General features: G+C 34.0%; 1 protein-coding gene across 2 annotated transcripts in view; it reads left to right on the top strand.

Annotated features, from left to right (window-relative positions):
- Nucleotides 1-12,597, top strand: part of LOC140434157 (ABC transporter G family member 23-like) — a 64,466-nt gene extending 51,869 nt beyond the window's left edge. For both annotated transcript variants that reach the window (XM_072522222.1, XM_072522223.1), the window contains exons 10-14: nt 937-1,114; nt 4,959-5,142; nt 7,672-7,937; nt 9,488-9,574; nt 12,017-12,597. In XM_072522222.1, the coding sequence (XP_072378323.1) occupies nt 937-1,114; nt 4,959-5,142; nt 7,672-7,937; nt 9,488-9,574; nt 12,017-12,228 (927 nt within the window). In that variant the 3' untranslated portion in view covers nt 12,229-12,597. The remainder of the gene's footprint in view (nt 1-936; nt 1,115-4,958; nt 5,143-7,671; nt 7,938-9,487; nt 9,575-12,016) is intronic.
- Nucleotides 12,598-16,873: the final 4,276 nt, after the last annotated feature.

Here is a 16,873-nt window from a genome sequence, read left to right as displayed (position 1 = left end):
TGCATGTATCTGGTCGTACAAAATATGAGTTTGTCTTTTGATTATCGTGCTACATTTGGAGAGAGGAAATCCACGATTGGCTTCTTGAAAGTTAATAAAATATTTTACAATATAATTTCAAATTGCTGTGGCATAACTAGAAAAGACAGGAAAAATTACTGACTTCCATGCCTTTAATTTTGTGAATATTTTCCATACGATATCACTTCAAATGTTTTCAATGCAGAAAAAACTTTTTTTAATTAGATATAATCATTTGTGAATTTTAAAGAGAGTATGCGATGTCATTTTTGCCATAAGCAATAATTTCTACAAAAAAGAACAAAATAAACAGCCCAAATTTGGTATCCTGAGGGTTAAGGATTACAGCAAACCATCTGCGACCAACCAAGCTTGTAGATATATAACACAAGTTTTGAATGGTATCAGGGAAAAACATTCTGTAGCTAGCAGATTCTGCTGATTTATGTCTAACTGAAAACAGATGGCTACATAAAAATTTATGGAAGCGTAAACTTATTGCTGGAACCTATATCTCCTTATTTTTGTCATTCTTTGTAACTAGAAATGATATTGGATATGGTATGCTGGAACTATCAGTAGTACTATTATATATGGCGAGTGTTAACAGATTCTTTTAAAGAGAAAAAGTTGGCATACACAGAAGTGAACCAAATCATTTCCAATACTAACCATAGTACTGCCATACTAACAAGTATGATGTAAGAAGAACGGCTGCATATGATGGAAATGAGAATTAAAGAAGTAAAATTAGGGAAGCCGACCATGCCTAGTAATAAACTAAAATGATTGAATTTAGCAATGTTTGATTTTAAATAGTGTATAATGTATGAAGTGCAAGTAACATAAGTAACCTAAAAAGATATACTCAAATAATATAACTAATCATTTCACTTAGATATGATTTTTTTGTAGGTTCATTTTGAGACTCTCGAGGATGCCAAAGATGCAGTCTTGCACGGCAAGATAGTAGGAGCTATGTACATGTCTTCTAATTTTACATCATTTCTAGAGGAAAGGATCGATAAAGGGAAGGATATCGAGAAAGATATTTTGTCTTTGAGTGAGATTAAAGTTTGGATGGATATGTCAAGTAGGTTAACAATTTTTTTCTTATAAATGATTCCAATGATTTCAAGATCAATTTAAAATTATCATTCAACTTGATAAAGGCTACAGGTTGACTAAGGTTTAAATAAGCTGTGTTTAGAAACTAGCGTGCACGAAATAAGCCACATATTTTCTGTTTTTACAAACCATTATGCATTTTTGACGTGACAACGTCTTAAATTAGGTTGTGGCTCGGAGTCACTCATGAAAAAGTGTAACGCCCGCTCACGTCTGTTACGATGAGTCACCGAACGAGAGAGAGGCCCGCCGGACCGGCGAATGCCTTGCGTCTCTCTCCCACTCAAACATGATCGGTCCGCTGGTGCGATGCTATTTCTCCTATCATCGTCCTATCCTCAACAAAATCACTCAAATAGAAATTAGTTAAGTTTAAGTTTACATGTACATTATGTACAATGTTTTAGTAAACAAAATATATTTCTATAGTTAAAATTTGTGCAATTCTTATTTTCATTCAATTCCTTGTTCCTATTGTGCAATTTAATAATATTCATATCAATAAATATTCTACCGAGAAAAAGACGTTGTCACGTAAAATCTTCGCCCGTAAAACCGACTTTACAGGCAACCGATTTTTTTATTACTTGTTTTGTAGAAGAACTGCGCTATTCGTTGTAGTCTATAATTTCTAAAATTTTTAATCCCTTTTCAATTAATCTGAGTCCTTTAGTGAAGTTTAAAACCGTCATTTAATCCTCTGTTCTAAACTGGATCTAAACAATCAATCTCTTCAATGTCTTGCTCTTGCTCATGCATTCTATGAGTTAATTAATTATTGTCAGCTCTTGATTGTGGAAAGCTAGCAATTCTTGAACGTTATTACTATCACAACTTCTTTAACCGAATTACTAATTTCATCAGGCTCTGGCGTCAATTTGACCTTAGTATCAGTGATAAAAAAATTACAGTTATTTCCAGGAGCCATTTAACGTTTTGCAGCTAAAACGTTCAATTGTTTTCAAAATTCTCTAACAGAGAGCTCGTTTGTTTTTTCTTATAACTTCATGTAGTTTTGCAAATGATGGTCTGATGTAATAAACTTTAAATCTGCATTCGCGTCAACCATCTCTGTTATTAGATCTTTGGCGGATTTAAAACTTGGAAAGATCTCTGCACGTGCGATAAAATTTCTTTTAGGCATCTTCTTTCAGAAGAAACTTGTCTAAATTGTACATATTTGGTGGGTTAGAAAGCTTCATCTATCATAACTTTTAATTTTTCTGGATACCAAGATGCAGTATCTTTATCAGCACTTGCTGCTTGTCCGCTTTCTGCAGTACTATGGCTGAAACAACCGTTACTAGCTTTAAACTCTTCATCTTTAGCGATCTGCCAGCATCCTCTTTCAATTTTCCAAAAATCAGCATAGCTTGAGAGTACATCTTGTTCTGATTAATGATGTTTTCGAATGATGGTTGAATTTAAAGATTGTGCACTTTTCGTAACTTCGAGAATTTTTTTTGCCCTTTATAATTATTCTAAACTCCATTCGCTTAGCTCGGACAAATTTTGACAGATTCATTGTCGGAAACCTACAACACAACAATTCCTACTTCTCAGTATTAATAGCTCAAGTATCCTGCTATTACAGACTTCTTTCTTTAAAAAAAGAAGAATTATTCTAAATAGTCGAAGTGTATACTAAACCCATCAAATTTTGGGTAGTATATATTTAAAAAATATATATTTAGTTGTTATAATTTAACATAACTATTTATTATATGGTGCAGATAAATAAATATTGATTGTCGGAAATTTGCAAAGTTCTATTTTATTTACTATTTAGTTTGTTTACTATTAATATTGGCTATGAGTACGGGTGCTTGGTTGTATAGTAATTTCCAGCCACTTTTAGTCTGTCAAAAAGTAACTAACTTCGCAAAAAAATAATTACTAAATTCACTAGACAGTTCGGACTGGGATTAGCGAACCGAGTTTAACTGTCGATTCCTATAGATCAAAGTTCTTTGTTCATTCATAAATTTTTATTTCTTTATCAAAATCTTTAATTATGTTATGTTTACATTCCAAAGATGATGTTTTTCTTTATGTGTTTGATACAGGAGAACCACTTTTACTTCGTTTGGATGACATTAGTACTCATTCAAGTCTTAGTAAATATAAAATAAAAAATTCCGGTATAAAAATAACAACACGCACTTCTCAGACCCAATCTTGTGACGCTCAAAACAAAAGACGAATAGACGAGATTTGAAAATTGCGTAACTCTGGCTAAGCGTAAGACGGGGTAGCGTAAGTCGAGGTATTACTTTATTCAAACAATTCACCTTCTTCAGCTTTCTTGTTAAAACGGTTTTAAAAAGTTAAAGTTAAAAATTTATTGTTTCAAAGGAAATGGAAGCTTTTAAAATCCTACTAATTTCTTCTGATTTCATCGACAACTGTTTCTAAATTCAGCGAGAAAAGGTACCAAACAACTGCAACGAATCCGCAACACTATGGTTTCATGTACAGTTGCTGGCCAAAACTCAAATTTTCGACCTTGCTAGATGTATTGCTAATGATGTATTCTTGAAAGTATACATTTCGGAATAGTTAAGAGGTTTTTATACCCTTCTTCTTCTTAGGGTGCCTGTCCGTTCCGAACGTTGGCGATCATTCTAGGGTAAGGTCATGGTTCTTGAACGCAGAACTCATAGTCAAGAATGCACTTTTCCGATGCGACATTTAATCTCTTGGGTATTGTCCCACGACTCATTGATTATAGTCCCCAAGTAGTTGTACTGTGAGACACGTTCAATTCTCATTTGGTTCACATACAGATTTGCTCCAGTTATGTTTTCCTTGCTGATTGTCATTGGCTTGGTTTTGCTGGTGTTTATATCCAGTCCATATGTTCTACTTGTTTTCGTTATTTTGTTCATTAAGTTTTGCACCCCTTCTATGGTATTGGAAAACACTATTGTATCATCTGTATACCGCAGGTTATTCCATTTATTGAGATGCCTTCATCAATATATTTTAGAGCTTCTTCAAAAATGTGCTCAAGTACAGATTGAATATCAGTGGTGAAATTATTCACCCCTGTCTCACTCCCCTTAAGATTTCTCCATCTATTCGGAGCACCGCTGATTGATTCCAATACAGGTTAGCTATTATTTTTGGGTCTCTTCCGTCAATCTCTGTCCGCTTCAGCATTTCCATAATTTGTTCATGCCTGACTCTATCAAAAGCCTTCTTGTAGTCAATCAGGCATGCAAAAACATCACAGCTGACATCTCTACCCTCGTATCAACGGCTTTCACAAATCCAAACTGATTGGCGCAATTTGTTCCTCGCCTTTTCGGTAAATTCTTTTGTGGATTACTTTTAAAAACAATTTCAGCAGATGGCTCATTAGACTTATGGTCCTATAGTATTTACAAACTTTTGCTTCTGGTTTTTTGGGCAATACTCCAAACTCCGATTCTCCGATTTCAGCCACTCTATTGGTATTTTCCTGCTTTTTATATTTCATTAAATATTTCAGTTATTATTTTTATTTGTTCTGCATCTAATGGCTTCAGCAGTTCTGCAGGAATTTTATCAAGTCCCGGTGCCTTTCTATCATTCATTTGTCTGAAGGCTGCTGTTATTTTTTCTGGAATTCTTTCGATAGTTGATCTACCTCTGAAGTTTACTAACTAATTGGCTCTGCCAAAGCCATTTTTCAGAAAAAAAAAACACCTCTGAAGTGTTGGTATTCTCTCTCAGTTTAATTTTTATCACTTTTCCCTAGAGTCTACTATCTCCTTTTTATGATTTTTATAATTTTTATAAATGTACTATGTTTTCATTTTTAATAGATCGCCAAATCGGAGCTACCTTAAAATACAAGCTCATTGATTTATACACTAAATTCCAAAACAGCTTATTTGATGATTGTGACTTTGTTCCTGGTTTTGGAGACTTGCCTGTTAACATAAATTTTATTTATGGAGATGGAGATGAGCCATATACAGTGTTTATGATACCGGGAAGTCTTATTACGTAAGTTTTAAAGCTTTTTTTATTAAAAATCATTCTTAAAAGTGTAATATTGTAGTAGATACAAATTGCGAGGAGTTGAATTTCCTCTATTGATTACTACACACATTATTTTATTTTAATATAAATATCTGTAAGAAAAAAAAAATCAAAATTTATCATGTCTTTCATTCATACTCAAAGTGAATGCATTTTCGGTAAATTTCTACCGATTTTTTTGTAAGAAGCTACCGGAAGCTTGCATGAATACATTGTAAATGTTGCCCATATGTGGAGTGATAAGCTGTTCCTATGCATGTAACCTATTATATATGTTTATATATACTAACATATTATGTTTAATAGAATGTCTGGAGTATTTTGCAATACGCTAGTACTTTAGTTGGCCAACCACTTTAATAACATGCTACACATGAACGGGAATTATCTTGTATAAGATGAAAGCTTCCTGCTGTCCTCGATATATTTCCGGATTGTCCCCATTTTTTTATTCGACGTGAATCTTGTCAGTTAATAACACTATAGTCCCATCTTTTTCTTTCCAATCTTGAGATTCTTGATATTCTTGGCACCGCTCTGATCTTGCAGCAGAATTACCTCTAAAAAGTGTTAGGCATCTGAATAGTCATCAACTATAAAGATTTACTACATGGAGACCATTTTTTATAATATCTCGAACTAGCGTTACTTGATGTGTCCGCTGTAAGTCGGTTACCAATTCACATGCTGTTATTATAGGTTGTCTTCTAGCGGTTATAAATAAAATATAGATTCTGAGGTGGAATAGTTCCTGTTCTTGGTAATAATCAGCTTGGCTCTCAGTATCTCAAAAACGCCGCAAACTTATAATACTTTGGAAGATTCCCATATGCTCAGCTACGTCAGTTTGCCGCATGCTATCCTAAAGAATGCCTACAGCCCTATTGATTTCGCCTACAATAAAATTATATTCAGCTAGCGTCATTTTTTTAAGGTTCTTAAGGTCTTTTTTTGAAGGTTGGCGATCGTCATTATTTGAACTCTGTCACTGGTGCCCTAAAAAGCTGGTAAAACAAGCAATTCAACCACTCTCAGACATTGCGCAGCCATGACATTCGCCGACTTTCAACACTATGCTTTCCTAAAATCTTTCACTGCATCATATTCCGCTGCAGAAGCTGGTATTTTGTCTCTCTCATCATGCTCTAGCGTAAAACACTATAATTTTTACGCACCTACTAAACAAAAACTGTATAAAGTGATTAAAATCGAAACTACCTGCTATTTATTAAAGTATAACAATTCTTTCCTGTAAATAAATTGATAAAACTTTTGTTATCAGTGCTGCGTTTTCTGTTAACCTATAAAAATATACAGAATGAGTATTTGTAACTATAAATTACTACAATTAGGACAAATAAGGACAATGATTTGAAAATTTGCACGTGGATTGTAAGAAGCCTTTATCAACCTGGAGCTACAGCTCTACTCATAAAAAAATTCATAAAGTCAAAGCAGACATCATTGCTTTACAGAAGATGAGATGGACTGGCCCAGGAATCCTGGAAATAAAGAACTACAATATCTACTACAGCAAACACCCTACCATCTGCTAATGTGAACACACATCGCAATTGACTTCCCGGCTAATGATCACAGAATATGTCGAATAAGGCTTAAAGAAAAGTTTGCTTATGTAAGCATTATAAGTATTCACGCATCAACCGAAGAGAAAGAACATAATGAAAAAGACATGCTCCATGAGGCACTGGAACGGGGGTAAGACAGGTGCCCAAAAAATGATGTTAAAATATTAGCAGGAAACTATATCCAAAGTCGGAAGGGGAAGTGTCTTTTCTCGTACCATTGGTAAAGAGAGCCTTCATACAACAAATGACAACAGACTGTGACTCATAAACTTTGTTATGATCAAGAATATGATATTAGGTGGGACGCGATTTTCCCACAACAACTTAGAAATCTCCTGATAAAGAAACGATTATCCAAATAGATCATATAGACATTGATGCCTTAGGTATTTCAGAGAAGAAAACATAAGGAGTTTTTACTATTGTGATAAGTCACAGTTTAAAGAAAGAATATCCAATCAAAAAAAGGAGATTGAAAAAAGAAAAGAAAACATAAATATTCACAAACTAAAATATCGAGATGTACCAAATGTATATAGAGAGCCAATAGAAGATAAAATAAGGACTGAAAGCATAGAAGAAGAAGAATATATTTAGATTTAAAAAACCGTGGTCATACTTTGCTATTTTTAAGTGATTTTTTAGGTATGTGACTCTCGTTGATTCTTTGACTTGAACACAAGTTGATATTTTTGAACAAGTTGTAGCGAGAGATTGACTTTATGGAAATGGTTAAGATAACTGTAAAAATCTTTCACTTTCAAGTTTTTTTCTGCATTACACATATCTTTTATAATACTTTTAACTTATTGCTCACAAGGGTGGGGTTATTCATTTATAAATAATATATTGACCAAATCTTGTTCATGTACAATTGCCATTATGTTTCTGTTTTTATTTTTAGCATCATGTTCTTCATGGGTGCGATCATGACATCCCAGATTATCATAACCGATCGACATGACGGTGTATGGGACAGATCCATTGTTGCAGGAGTAACATCTTTAGAGATTACCATTACGCATTTGGTTTTACAGGCTTCGATCTGTATAATTCAAACGGCAGAGCTGTTGATTGTGGTCTATTTGATTTATCAACAAGAATATTTAGGAAGTTTGTGGCTAATGTACTTGATGGTCTACCTTCAAGGTATTTGTGGAATGGCTTATGGTAAGTTTTAGTTGGTATTATTCGGGTGTGTTTCTCAGTGCACTGTTTTGGGATGTTTTGGGTTCCGCAAGCGACTGGGAACGAGAGAGGCATTGTTTGCTTTTAATTTCCTCTCTCAAAGATGCTTAGATATGAACCTAAATATTTATTCCTGTTTCATCGACTTCGAGAAGGCATTCGACAGGGTCCGACATGAAAAACTAATAGAAGTACTGAGAAACAAAGATATAGACAGACGAGACTTACGAATCATTATCAATCTGTATTGGAATCAAAAGGCCAATATAAAGATAGAAGAACAAAAGTCCGAAAATATAGATATAAAGAGAGGAGTAAGACAGGGCTGTGTTCTGTCACCATTACTGTTTAACGTGTACAGTGAAGCCATATTCCAGGAAGCCATAGCGGATCTGGGTGATGGAATCTCTGTAAACGGAAGAATAGTAAATAACATAAGATTCGCTGATGACATCGTTATAATGGCAGACACCCTGGAATCGCTACAAGAATTGGTAAATAGAATTAACGATTATTGCATTAGATACGGACTAAAAATAAATAAGAGAAAAACTAAATTTATGATTGTCTCAAAAACGCAACATGGAAATGAAAGATTAATGATAGAGTAAACCCAAATAGAAAAAGTAGAGACATATAAATATCTGGGAACCTGGGTTGATGACAAAAATGACCAAAGCAGAGAAATCAAAGTCCTAATTAAAACTGCAAGGCAAGCATTTGTGAAAATGAAGACAATGCTTACCAACAGAGACCTTCAGTTGCATCTCAGATTGAGGGCTCTAAGATGTTACATATTTTCTACCTTACTATACGGAATGGAAGCTTGGACATTGAAGAAACAACACATAAGGAAAATAGAAGCGTTCGAAATGTGGTGTTACAGAAGAATATTAAAAATTCAGTGGGTTCAAAGGATTACCGATGCTGAGGTACTACGACGTCTAAATAAGGAGTTAGAAATTATGAACAGCATAAAAAGAAGAAAACTAGAATATTTGGGTCACATAACCAGAGAAGAAAAATATGAGCTGCTGAGAATTATTATGCAAGGAAGGATCCAAGGAAGAAGAAGCATAGGAAGAAGACGCATCTCCTGGCTGAAGAACCTTAGAGAATGGTTTAACTGTAGTTCACTACAACTTTTCAGAGCAGCAGCCAACAAAGTGACCATAGCCGTTATGATATCCAACCTCCGATAGGAGATGGAACTTTAAGAAGAAGATACATTTTAAATTTGATCGTTATAGCGGCGTTATGATCCTAGAAGGCCGTCAGAATTATTTTCTTAAACAGAGGTCGAGTATTCAAGAGGATTATAACACAGTCTTAGACACTCAGAATGACAAACACGTCAGCTTTTAAGAAGGTGAACATCCAATGGCGTTTCTCTAGCTTAATATTTACAAAATTTTTAACCTTTTTGATTTTTGAAGCAAAAAGCAGTAAGGGACGATCAATAAGGTGGACTGACATTTTCTACATTTTTTTTATCATTTTTTAAAATAAATATCCTTTACATTTAATTTTAGGTTTTTGGGTATCTGTTATCAGCACTGATCATTCCATGGCCAATACTGTTCTGACAGGAATATTTCTCCCAATGATGATGTTAAGTGGTAAGAATTATTTAATTATAAAGTTATATAAAGCAATGTGCACTCAAGGTATTACTATCAGGTATTCTTCAAACCATCTTATGTTTCAATGCATATCCTCCTATCACTAAAAATGTTTGGTTTCTAACAAATATTTGGTTCTACTTAGTTTAATTCAATCTAAAATTGACTTAAACAAAAAATAAAAATGAAGAGCTGATAATAAACTTCTGCACAAATAAGAAACTTCGAATAAAACAACATTTTTTGACCACAAAGACCAACACAAATACATTCAATAACATCAGTGGCCATAGGTCCAAGATACATTATGTTATAACTTATAAGCAACCGAGATATAGCTCCATTAAAAATAATCGACGTAAATCCGGAATACTTTTACAGAAAATAAATATCAGAGAAGTTTGCTGAGAATGAATTATTAAAAAAAGCTTGGAAAACGTATAAATAACATAATTAACGTAGTAACAGAAGCACTTGGAGAGACAAAAGTAACAGACACTAACATGTCAAAATTGAAAACCCCATGGTTTAGAGAGGAAGTAAAAAAAAATATGAAAAAAAAGGAAAAGCTTTCTTATAATACAGAACACAGTGTCAACACAAATGTTATTGAAAGTGATAACATTAAAGAAGTCTAAAGAAGTCGATCCTGCTTGACGTCCAAAGTTCCATTCCTCTATTTCTAAAACCCAACCAGACCTTATGGTCTTTTGACAAAGAGTCTTCCGAAATCCTCTCTTAAGCATTTTCACAGGTTTTTATTAAAGAATTAAATGATGGAAATCTACCTCCAATTAAGTGTAATCGTGTCGGCGCATCCTTACACCAAGGTGAATTCACAATGGATCATGTCAGCAACACTTAATTAAACTTCGCACAGTCGCTTCACCTGGTTTAGATGGTTTAACACCAAAACTGTTAAAAAGATGCGCAGACACGCTTGCAATACCTTTAACGTTTATTATGCAGACTTCTTTTGTCCAGAATTCCTCACCCCTTAGTCAGAAATTAGCATCCGTCACCCCTATTTTTAAAAAAGGCAACAATCTGGATCCTAACAATTATTTATATTTCTCTAAAGCCTTTGACTATGTTCCTAAGCGCAGACTTCTACATAAGCTAGAACATTTCGACGATTTCGACGTTATATAGATGATTTCCTGACAGATTGACATTACAAAGTTAGAGTTGGCGAATCTTTCTCACAGGACAGGTTAGTGGAAAGTGGAGTAACTTAGGATTTTCTCCTTGGACCTCTGATTTTTAAGGTTTATACCAGCTACGTTTTTACCTTATTATATTTCAAATAAAATATCGTTTTATCCTGATGACAGAAAAATATATGCCAGTTTAACCACAAATCATCCAACCCTCCAAATGGACTTGGACTCAATTTTACCTTGGTGTTCCCAGTGGCTACTGTTTAACCACAGTTTAGTTTAACCACAAACCATCTTACCCTCCAAATGGACTTGGACTCTATTTTACCTTGGTGTTCATAGTGGCTACTACACTTAAATACGGAAATATGTATAGTGCTTCGAATTGGTAAAAATAGCTCACTTGTGCCGTACTTAACGGGCAACCATTAGATTCTATGTTCTCGTATAATGACCTTGGTGTTCTCGTAAACAGCAGCCTAACGTGGTCCGACCATATTACTTCTATTTGCAAACGTGCGAACTACAGACTATATCTTACTCGGAGGTATTTTTCGAGAGTTTCCATGCAGTCATCCTGTAAACTTTTTACACTATTTAGGTAAGACCTAAGAAAGATTCTTGAATACGCTGGTCCAAGGTGGCATCGTGATTTGGGTCGAGACAAAACTTTGTTGGAAAACGTTCAAAGAAAAGCCACTCAAATTCCTTTGGGACCAAGAATACCTTCTTATGCAGAAATACCTAACCTAAACCAAACCTAACTTCTTTTAAGCTTCGCCGACAACGTGGAGAAATTTAAAATATTAAAATTCAATTTCGGAAATCTTGACGAAATGTTCACCATAAATCAAGATGAACGCCTCAGAGGTCACTAGTTTAAACTTAAAAATGAGAACTTTTCTACAAGATCAAGACAGAACTTGTTACCAAATCGAGTTTTTGAGAGATTGAATAACCTTAGTGACAACAATGTCTCTGCTCCTCTACCAACGCGTTTAAAACAAACTTGACCTTTTCCTATTGTAGTTAAAATTTTATTTTTCGTTTAAAACAAAATTGTAATTGTAATTGTTGTTTTTTATATAAGGTTACTTATATAATTTCTTTGTTTTTGGGCAAAACAGGTACTTATCCTTCTGCTCTTACCTATAATATTAATAATAATAACAATAGTTTAGAAATACGTCACGTGTTTTATTGGCTTTAAAAGAAAACTAAAGCAAATCATTAGCGGGCACAAATAATTCTTTTCTTTACCTCAATATTGTTCTTTTAGGATTGATGTGGCCAACAGAAGGAATGCCTCCAGCTTTAAGAATCTTCTCCAGATGCCTTCCATTTACGATGGCCATAGAATCATTGAGAAACGTGTCTAAAAGAGGTTGGTCGCTGGACAACTTTCAAGTATACAGCGGGATGGGTGTAGGGTTTATGTGGACAGTATTCTTCGGAGTTTTGAGTGTGTATTTGATAAAGAAAAAACGGTAGTTGGTAAAAAACAAAAATAATGTAATAAAGTTTGGCATTACATATTTTACCATGTACCATTTAAAGTTTGGAGTGATTGTAGAAAATAAATTATATACTTGCAGATTAGTAGGTATATTTTCAGCGATAAAGTTATTGAAAAATTACAGAAACGATTGTAGTACTATCGGCAGGTATTTACTAATATGTATAAATACTTATATTAAAAGGAGCAATTACACATTTTATTTAGCAATGAAAAAATATTCACTGATGATTGTTTAGTAAAATATTAAAAATACACTCCCCACAACTATAAATTTGTATAATTTGTAAGAGTATTTGTATTGTTTTAAGTGTAAATAAAGAAATAAAACATTTATTTTCAAATTTATTTCATTAAACGATAATTCTTACTGCTCTGGAAAGTTGCAACAATATTCCAATTCCCAAATCAGGTAAACCAGCAGAAGATGTTAAATTATAGACCTATTAGCTTATTGCCAATAATGTCAAACATTTTAGAGAAGTTGATACTGTCAAGAGAAGCACCACCCCTATCAGATCGTGAACTAATCCCTGCTCACCAGTTTGAGTTCAGACTGGCTGGGTTCAGACTAATGAATAAACTATCAACAACAGAAAGGGCAATGGCAAGAGCAATGTTAGGTATACGACTAACAGATAAAAAGAGGAACAACTGGATTGGATTAAAAGTAAGGGTCGGGGATGTCACAACAAAAATTGCTAAACACAAATGGAGCTTCACTGGCCACTTTGCTAGACAAAAAGACCAACGTTTAAACGCAACAATACAAAATATTGGAGATCTTACAAAGGTAGATGACCAAGAGAAAGACTTGGAAGTATGTTGCTCAGAATAGAGATCCATGGAAGGAGTTGGGAGAGGTCTATGTTCAAAAATAGATGATAGAAGGCTAAGAAGAAGAAGAAGGGATGAGCGCACGTCACTATAACTAGTTGAATCCAATGTTCGCCAGGTAGGGTCAGTGTTATCCTTGTTGTACACAGCGGATTTAGGAACAAATAATTATATCACGACAGCCACCTATGGAGATAACACAGGAGTAATGTCAGTACATCAGGACTCACGAACAGTTTCTCGGCTACTGCAAAATAGTCAACAAAATGCAAATTTGGCTAAAGCGATGGCGTTTTTAAAGAATCGAATCAAAGTCTGTATATATTACTTTTCCAAATTGCAAAGGTCATTGCCCACCAGAATTTTTCAAGAGCCATCAGTTACGGCAGCAAGAAACTGTCAAATACTTTGGAGTTCAACTATATACTTAAAACTATTGGTACAATCCTCATGCTCCCATCGTTGACAAGACTGGCACTTGATCCATTCTTCTTCCTTGATATCCTCCGAAAAAAATCCCAGCAAAACATACATTCTGCGTCATCATCACTAGCATCCATTCCGTCCATAGCATCCATAGTCGTCATCTAGAATAATGTAATCCTCTTCAGAGTCGCTCGTCACGTCCGAGTCTCGATCTTTGTGCTTGACTAACTTGTTATTTCCTAATGTAGCTTTGCCCTTATCTTAAGGTTGCCTTGCACTTTTTTTCCAACCTTGTGTTCTTTTGTAATGTCTCCTTCCTTTCTTTCTCTTTTATGCGAGTTTGTTCTTATATGACGTGCAACTGATTATATAACATGAACCTTGTTTTCCTTTCTTATTACCCAGATCTACATTTCCTGATGTTCCATTTCCTGTTCCACTAGATGATGAAAATGGACTGATCTCTTAAAATCTTACAATCTTAATTATATTTCCTTCATTTGTTGCTTTAGGTGGCCCTCCCTCTTGCAAATTTTCCAAACATGCCGTTTCTCAATTTTTTTCTGCTGTTCTTTTCATGGTTTCCATCAACTCAGCTTTCATGATTTTTTTCGGTAGAGCACGAACAAAAGTGGGACAAATCTAGCAATTGCGCTCATACAAAACACCACAGTGACTAGTGAATCTCTCTCAGCGGCAGTCACGGCGTACATTTACTTCTTACCTTTTAGGGAAATAATGCAAGGGTGTTTCATCTGTTGTTAGTTGCAAAGGCTTTCTGGATTAAACTTTATTTTCTCTAAAGAGGGCTTAAGTAAGCTAAAGAACCTTACGTTTTCTTCTGTGCAGCTCTTTATTCTTGCTTTGGAAAGGCCCTGAAACAAGCGTAGACTTAAGTGAGAATGACGTTTTAAGTATACCTTAAGCCATTTTTTACCCGTTGTCAGATTTTCATTTAAAAACGGATGAGAAATACAATTCTGCAATGCAAGTTGATAAGATTACCGTTTGATATCCGATGTTGTCAAACCATAATACCGCTTATCCATCTCCAAGCAATAGGAAACCGAATTTAAGCTTAATGAAAACACAGGTTTCCGGCCAGGAGAAGCTGGTGAACTGCCATTTTTACATAGTCCTCTAATATTGATTTCGAAACTTTAATCTTCTTTTTTCCATGAATTGAGTACAATTAAGCAGGATATGTTTGACGGTCAGTGGATTAGAGCAGCTGGTGCAAATAGGTAGTGGCTCTTTTGTTATTAAGTATTTAAGTGATGGCTTCGACCGTTCCTCGATGTAAAATTCATTCTATATAAAAATAAAACACTGAAAACTTTGTTCTCAAAACTTTCACAATATTTGTTATAATATTTTATAACTACAGCTGTTTCGGCAGAGTGCCTTTCTCAAGTGATCTATTTTTGAATGTGTTTACAATTTATAGTCTTTAACGAAATAGGTTGAGGATGGGAGGACTCTCCTAGTGATAAGATATTATAATAAATTTTGTAAAAGTTTTGAAAACGAAGTTTTCAGTATTTTATTGTTATATTAAGTATTTGTGTGTTAAGGCACCATGGCCAATTCTTAGACGATTAATAATAACTTGGTTTCTTCTGTTTAAAGGGACTTGATTCTTTTCCAGGACAGCATTTATTTTTGGGCAAATTACATTTAATTTTGTACCTAATATTTCCAATGATTTTGCCCTATATTAGTACAGTGGATTTTAACCAGGTTCTTTAGATCGGTGTACGATGTTTTCAATTTTGCAGTATGGTTTGAGCTCATTCGACCTTTGTTAGCCAGTTGATTTGATTTTTCATTTCCGTAAATACCTGTATGTGAAGGTACCCAAATAAACCGTTTCCTTTCCTAACGATCGAAAAGTTTCTAGTTCGTTTTTTATAGTCTGTATAATAAGTTTGTTGGTACATATTTGTTTCAATTCCATTAATGCATTTAATGAGTCTGTTACGATAATGCACCTCATCGTTCTACTCTTTTTGAAGAAGATTACACAATCGAATTACACAATCTATACTGGCTGATTGGCCTCAAATTATCACTTTCGTTAAATAATAAAGTATTTGTCTACAAAGCAAACCTAATCTATCTGGAGTTACGGAATAAAACTGTGGGAAACTGCATCAAACTCCAACATGAAATCATGGAAATATTCCAGTCAAAAGTTCTTCGGACTATGCCTCACATAATTGTCCCTTAGTTATGTAACAAATAATATTATCAGACACGACTTACAAATAACAACTTCTAAATATAAAGACAGATTAACAGAAGATCGCAACATATTAGCGAGAAATCTGATAAGACAACCAGAAAGGCGCAGGTTTAGACGGAATACACCCAGTGACCTATAAACAAGATTTTAAATAATGTGCCCTAGTTCCTAGAGACAATTTAGTTACTGCAACCTTTACAAATAATTGTAAATACTTAGACTTGGAAGTAAAAATAAAAAATATATAAGATAAAATAAATCTTCGGATTAATCAACCAATAGTAGAAAAACGAGAAGAAGAAATATATACGAATAAAAAATATATTTTGCAAAATAAAAGAGATAATTGAAAAAGCCAGGATACTATAAATAGTTCTAAAACACTTAAAACGGGGTAGTTTAAAATCTATTCTAAAATTTTATTTTTATTTTAATTGGTTTTCTTGTTCTCCTGATAATTAATCTGACAGATTAGTAAAAGTCGTCGATATTTTTAAAATACGATTTCGTATGCCTAAATTTAAATAAGTTTACTTACAAACCGTTTAACAAAAGAATTACAGACTATTTTATTTGCTCTCATTCAAAGGAGATGGTGCTACATATTGTAGACAGCTTAGTTATAATAATATTCCTGTCTTTTTCTTTTCGTCTCTTTTAGGTTTCACCACTTCGCAACGAGTAAGTAATGAGGCCCAACTAGATCTAAATATGTCATAGTGTAAAAAGACAGACTTTTAGTTAGAGCTAGAGATATTTTTCAAAATAAGTCTTATTTTTGTTTTTCTGGCTTTAATATGGTCGATTTTCTAGAAAAAAAATTCAAAAATTATTATTTCAGTTTTCAAGGTGTATGACGGATGTTCGATTTTAATGCTGATTAAGAATTAATATGAGGAGAGCAGAAAAATAAAGATGCAATAAATAGTCCATTGAAAAGGCATGTGAAATTTTCTTTAAAATCGACGATTATGAGATTCAGTATTAGGAGAGCAAAAAAAGCCAAGAGGTTAGGCATTCAAAAACCTTTTAATATTGTTTCAAAAGGGAGAAAGTTCTTTTTACATACACACAAAATCACTCCCAAACTTGAACGCAAGAACAAGGTAATA

The sequence above is a fragment of the Diabrotica undecimpunctata genome, chromosome 2, assembly GCF_040954645.1.
Source record: "Diabrotica undecimpunctata isolate CICGRU chromosome 2, icDiaUnde3, whole genome shotgun sequence".
In the NCBI taxonomy this organism is placed as follows: Eukaryota; Metazoa; Arthropoda; class Insecta; order Coleoptera; family Chrysomelidae; genus Diabrotica; species Diabrotica undecimpunctata.
The sequence above is the reverse complement of the archived record's forward strand: the minus strand, read 5'-3'. Positions and strand labels throughout refer to the sequence as shown.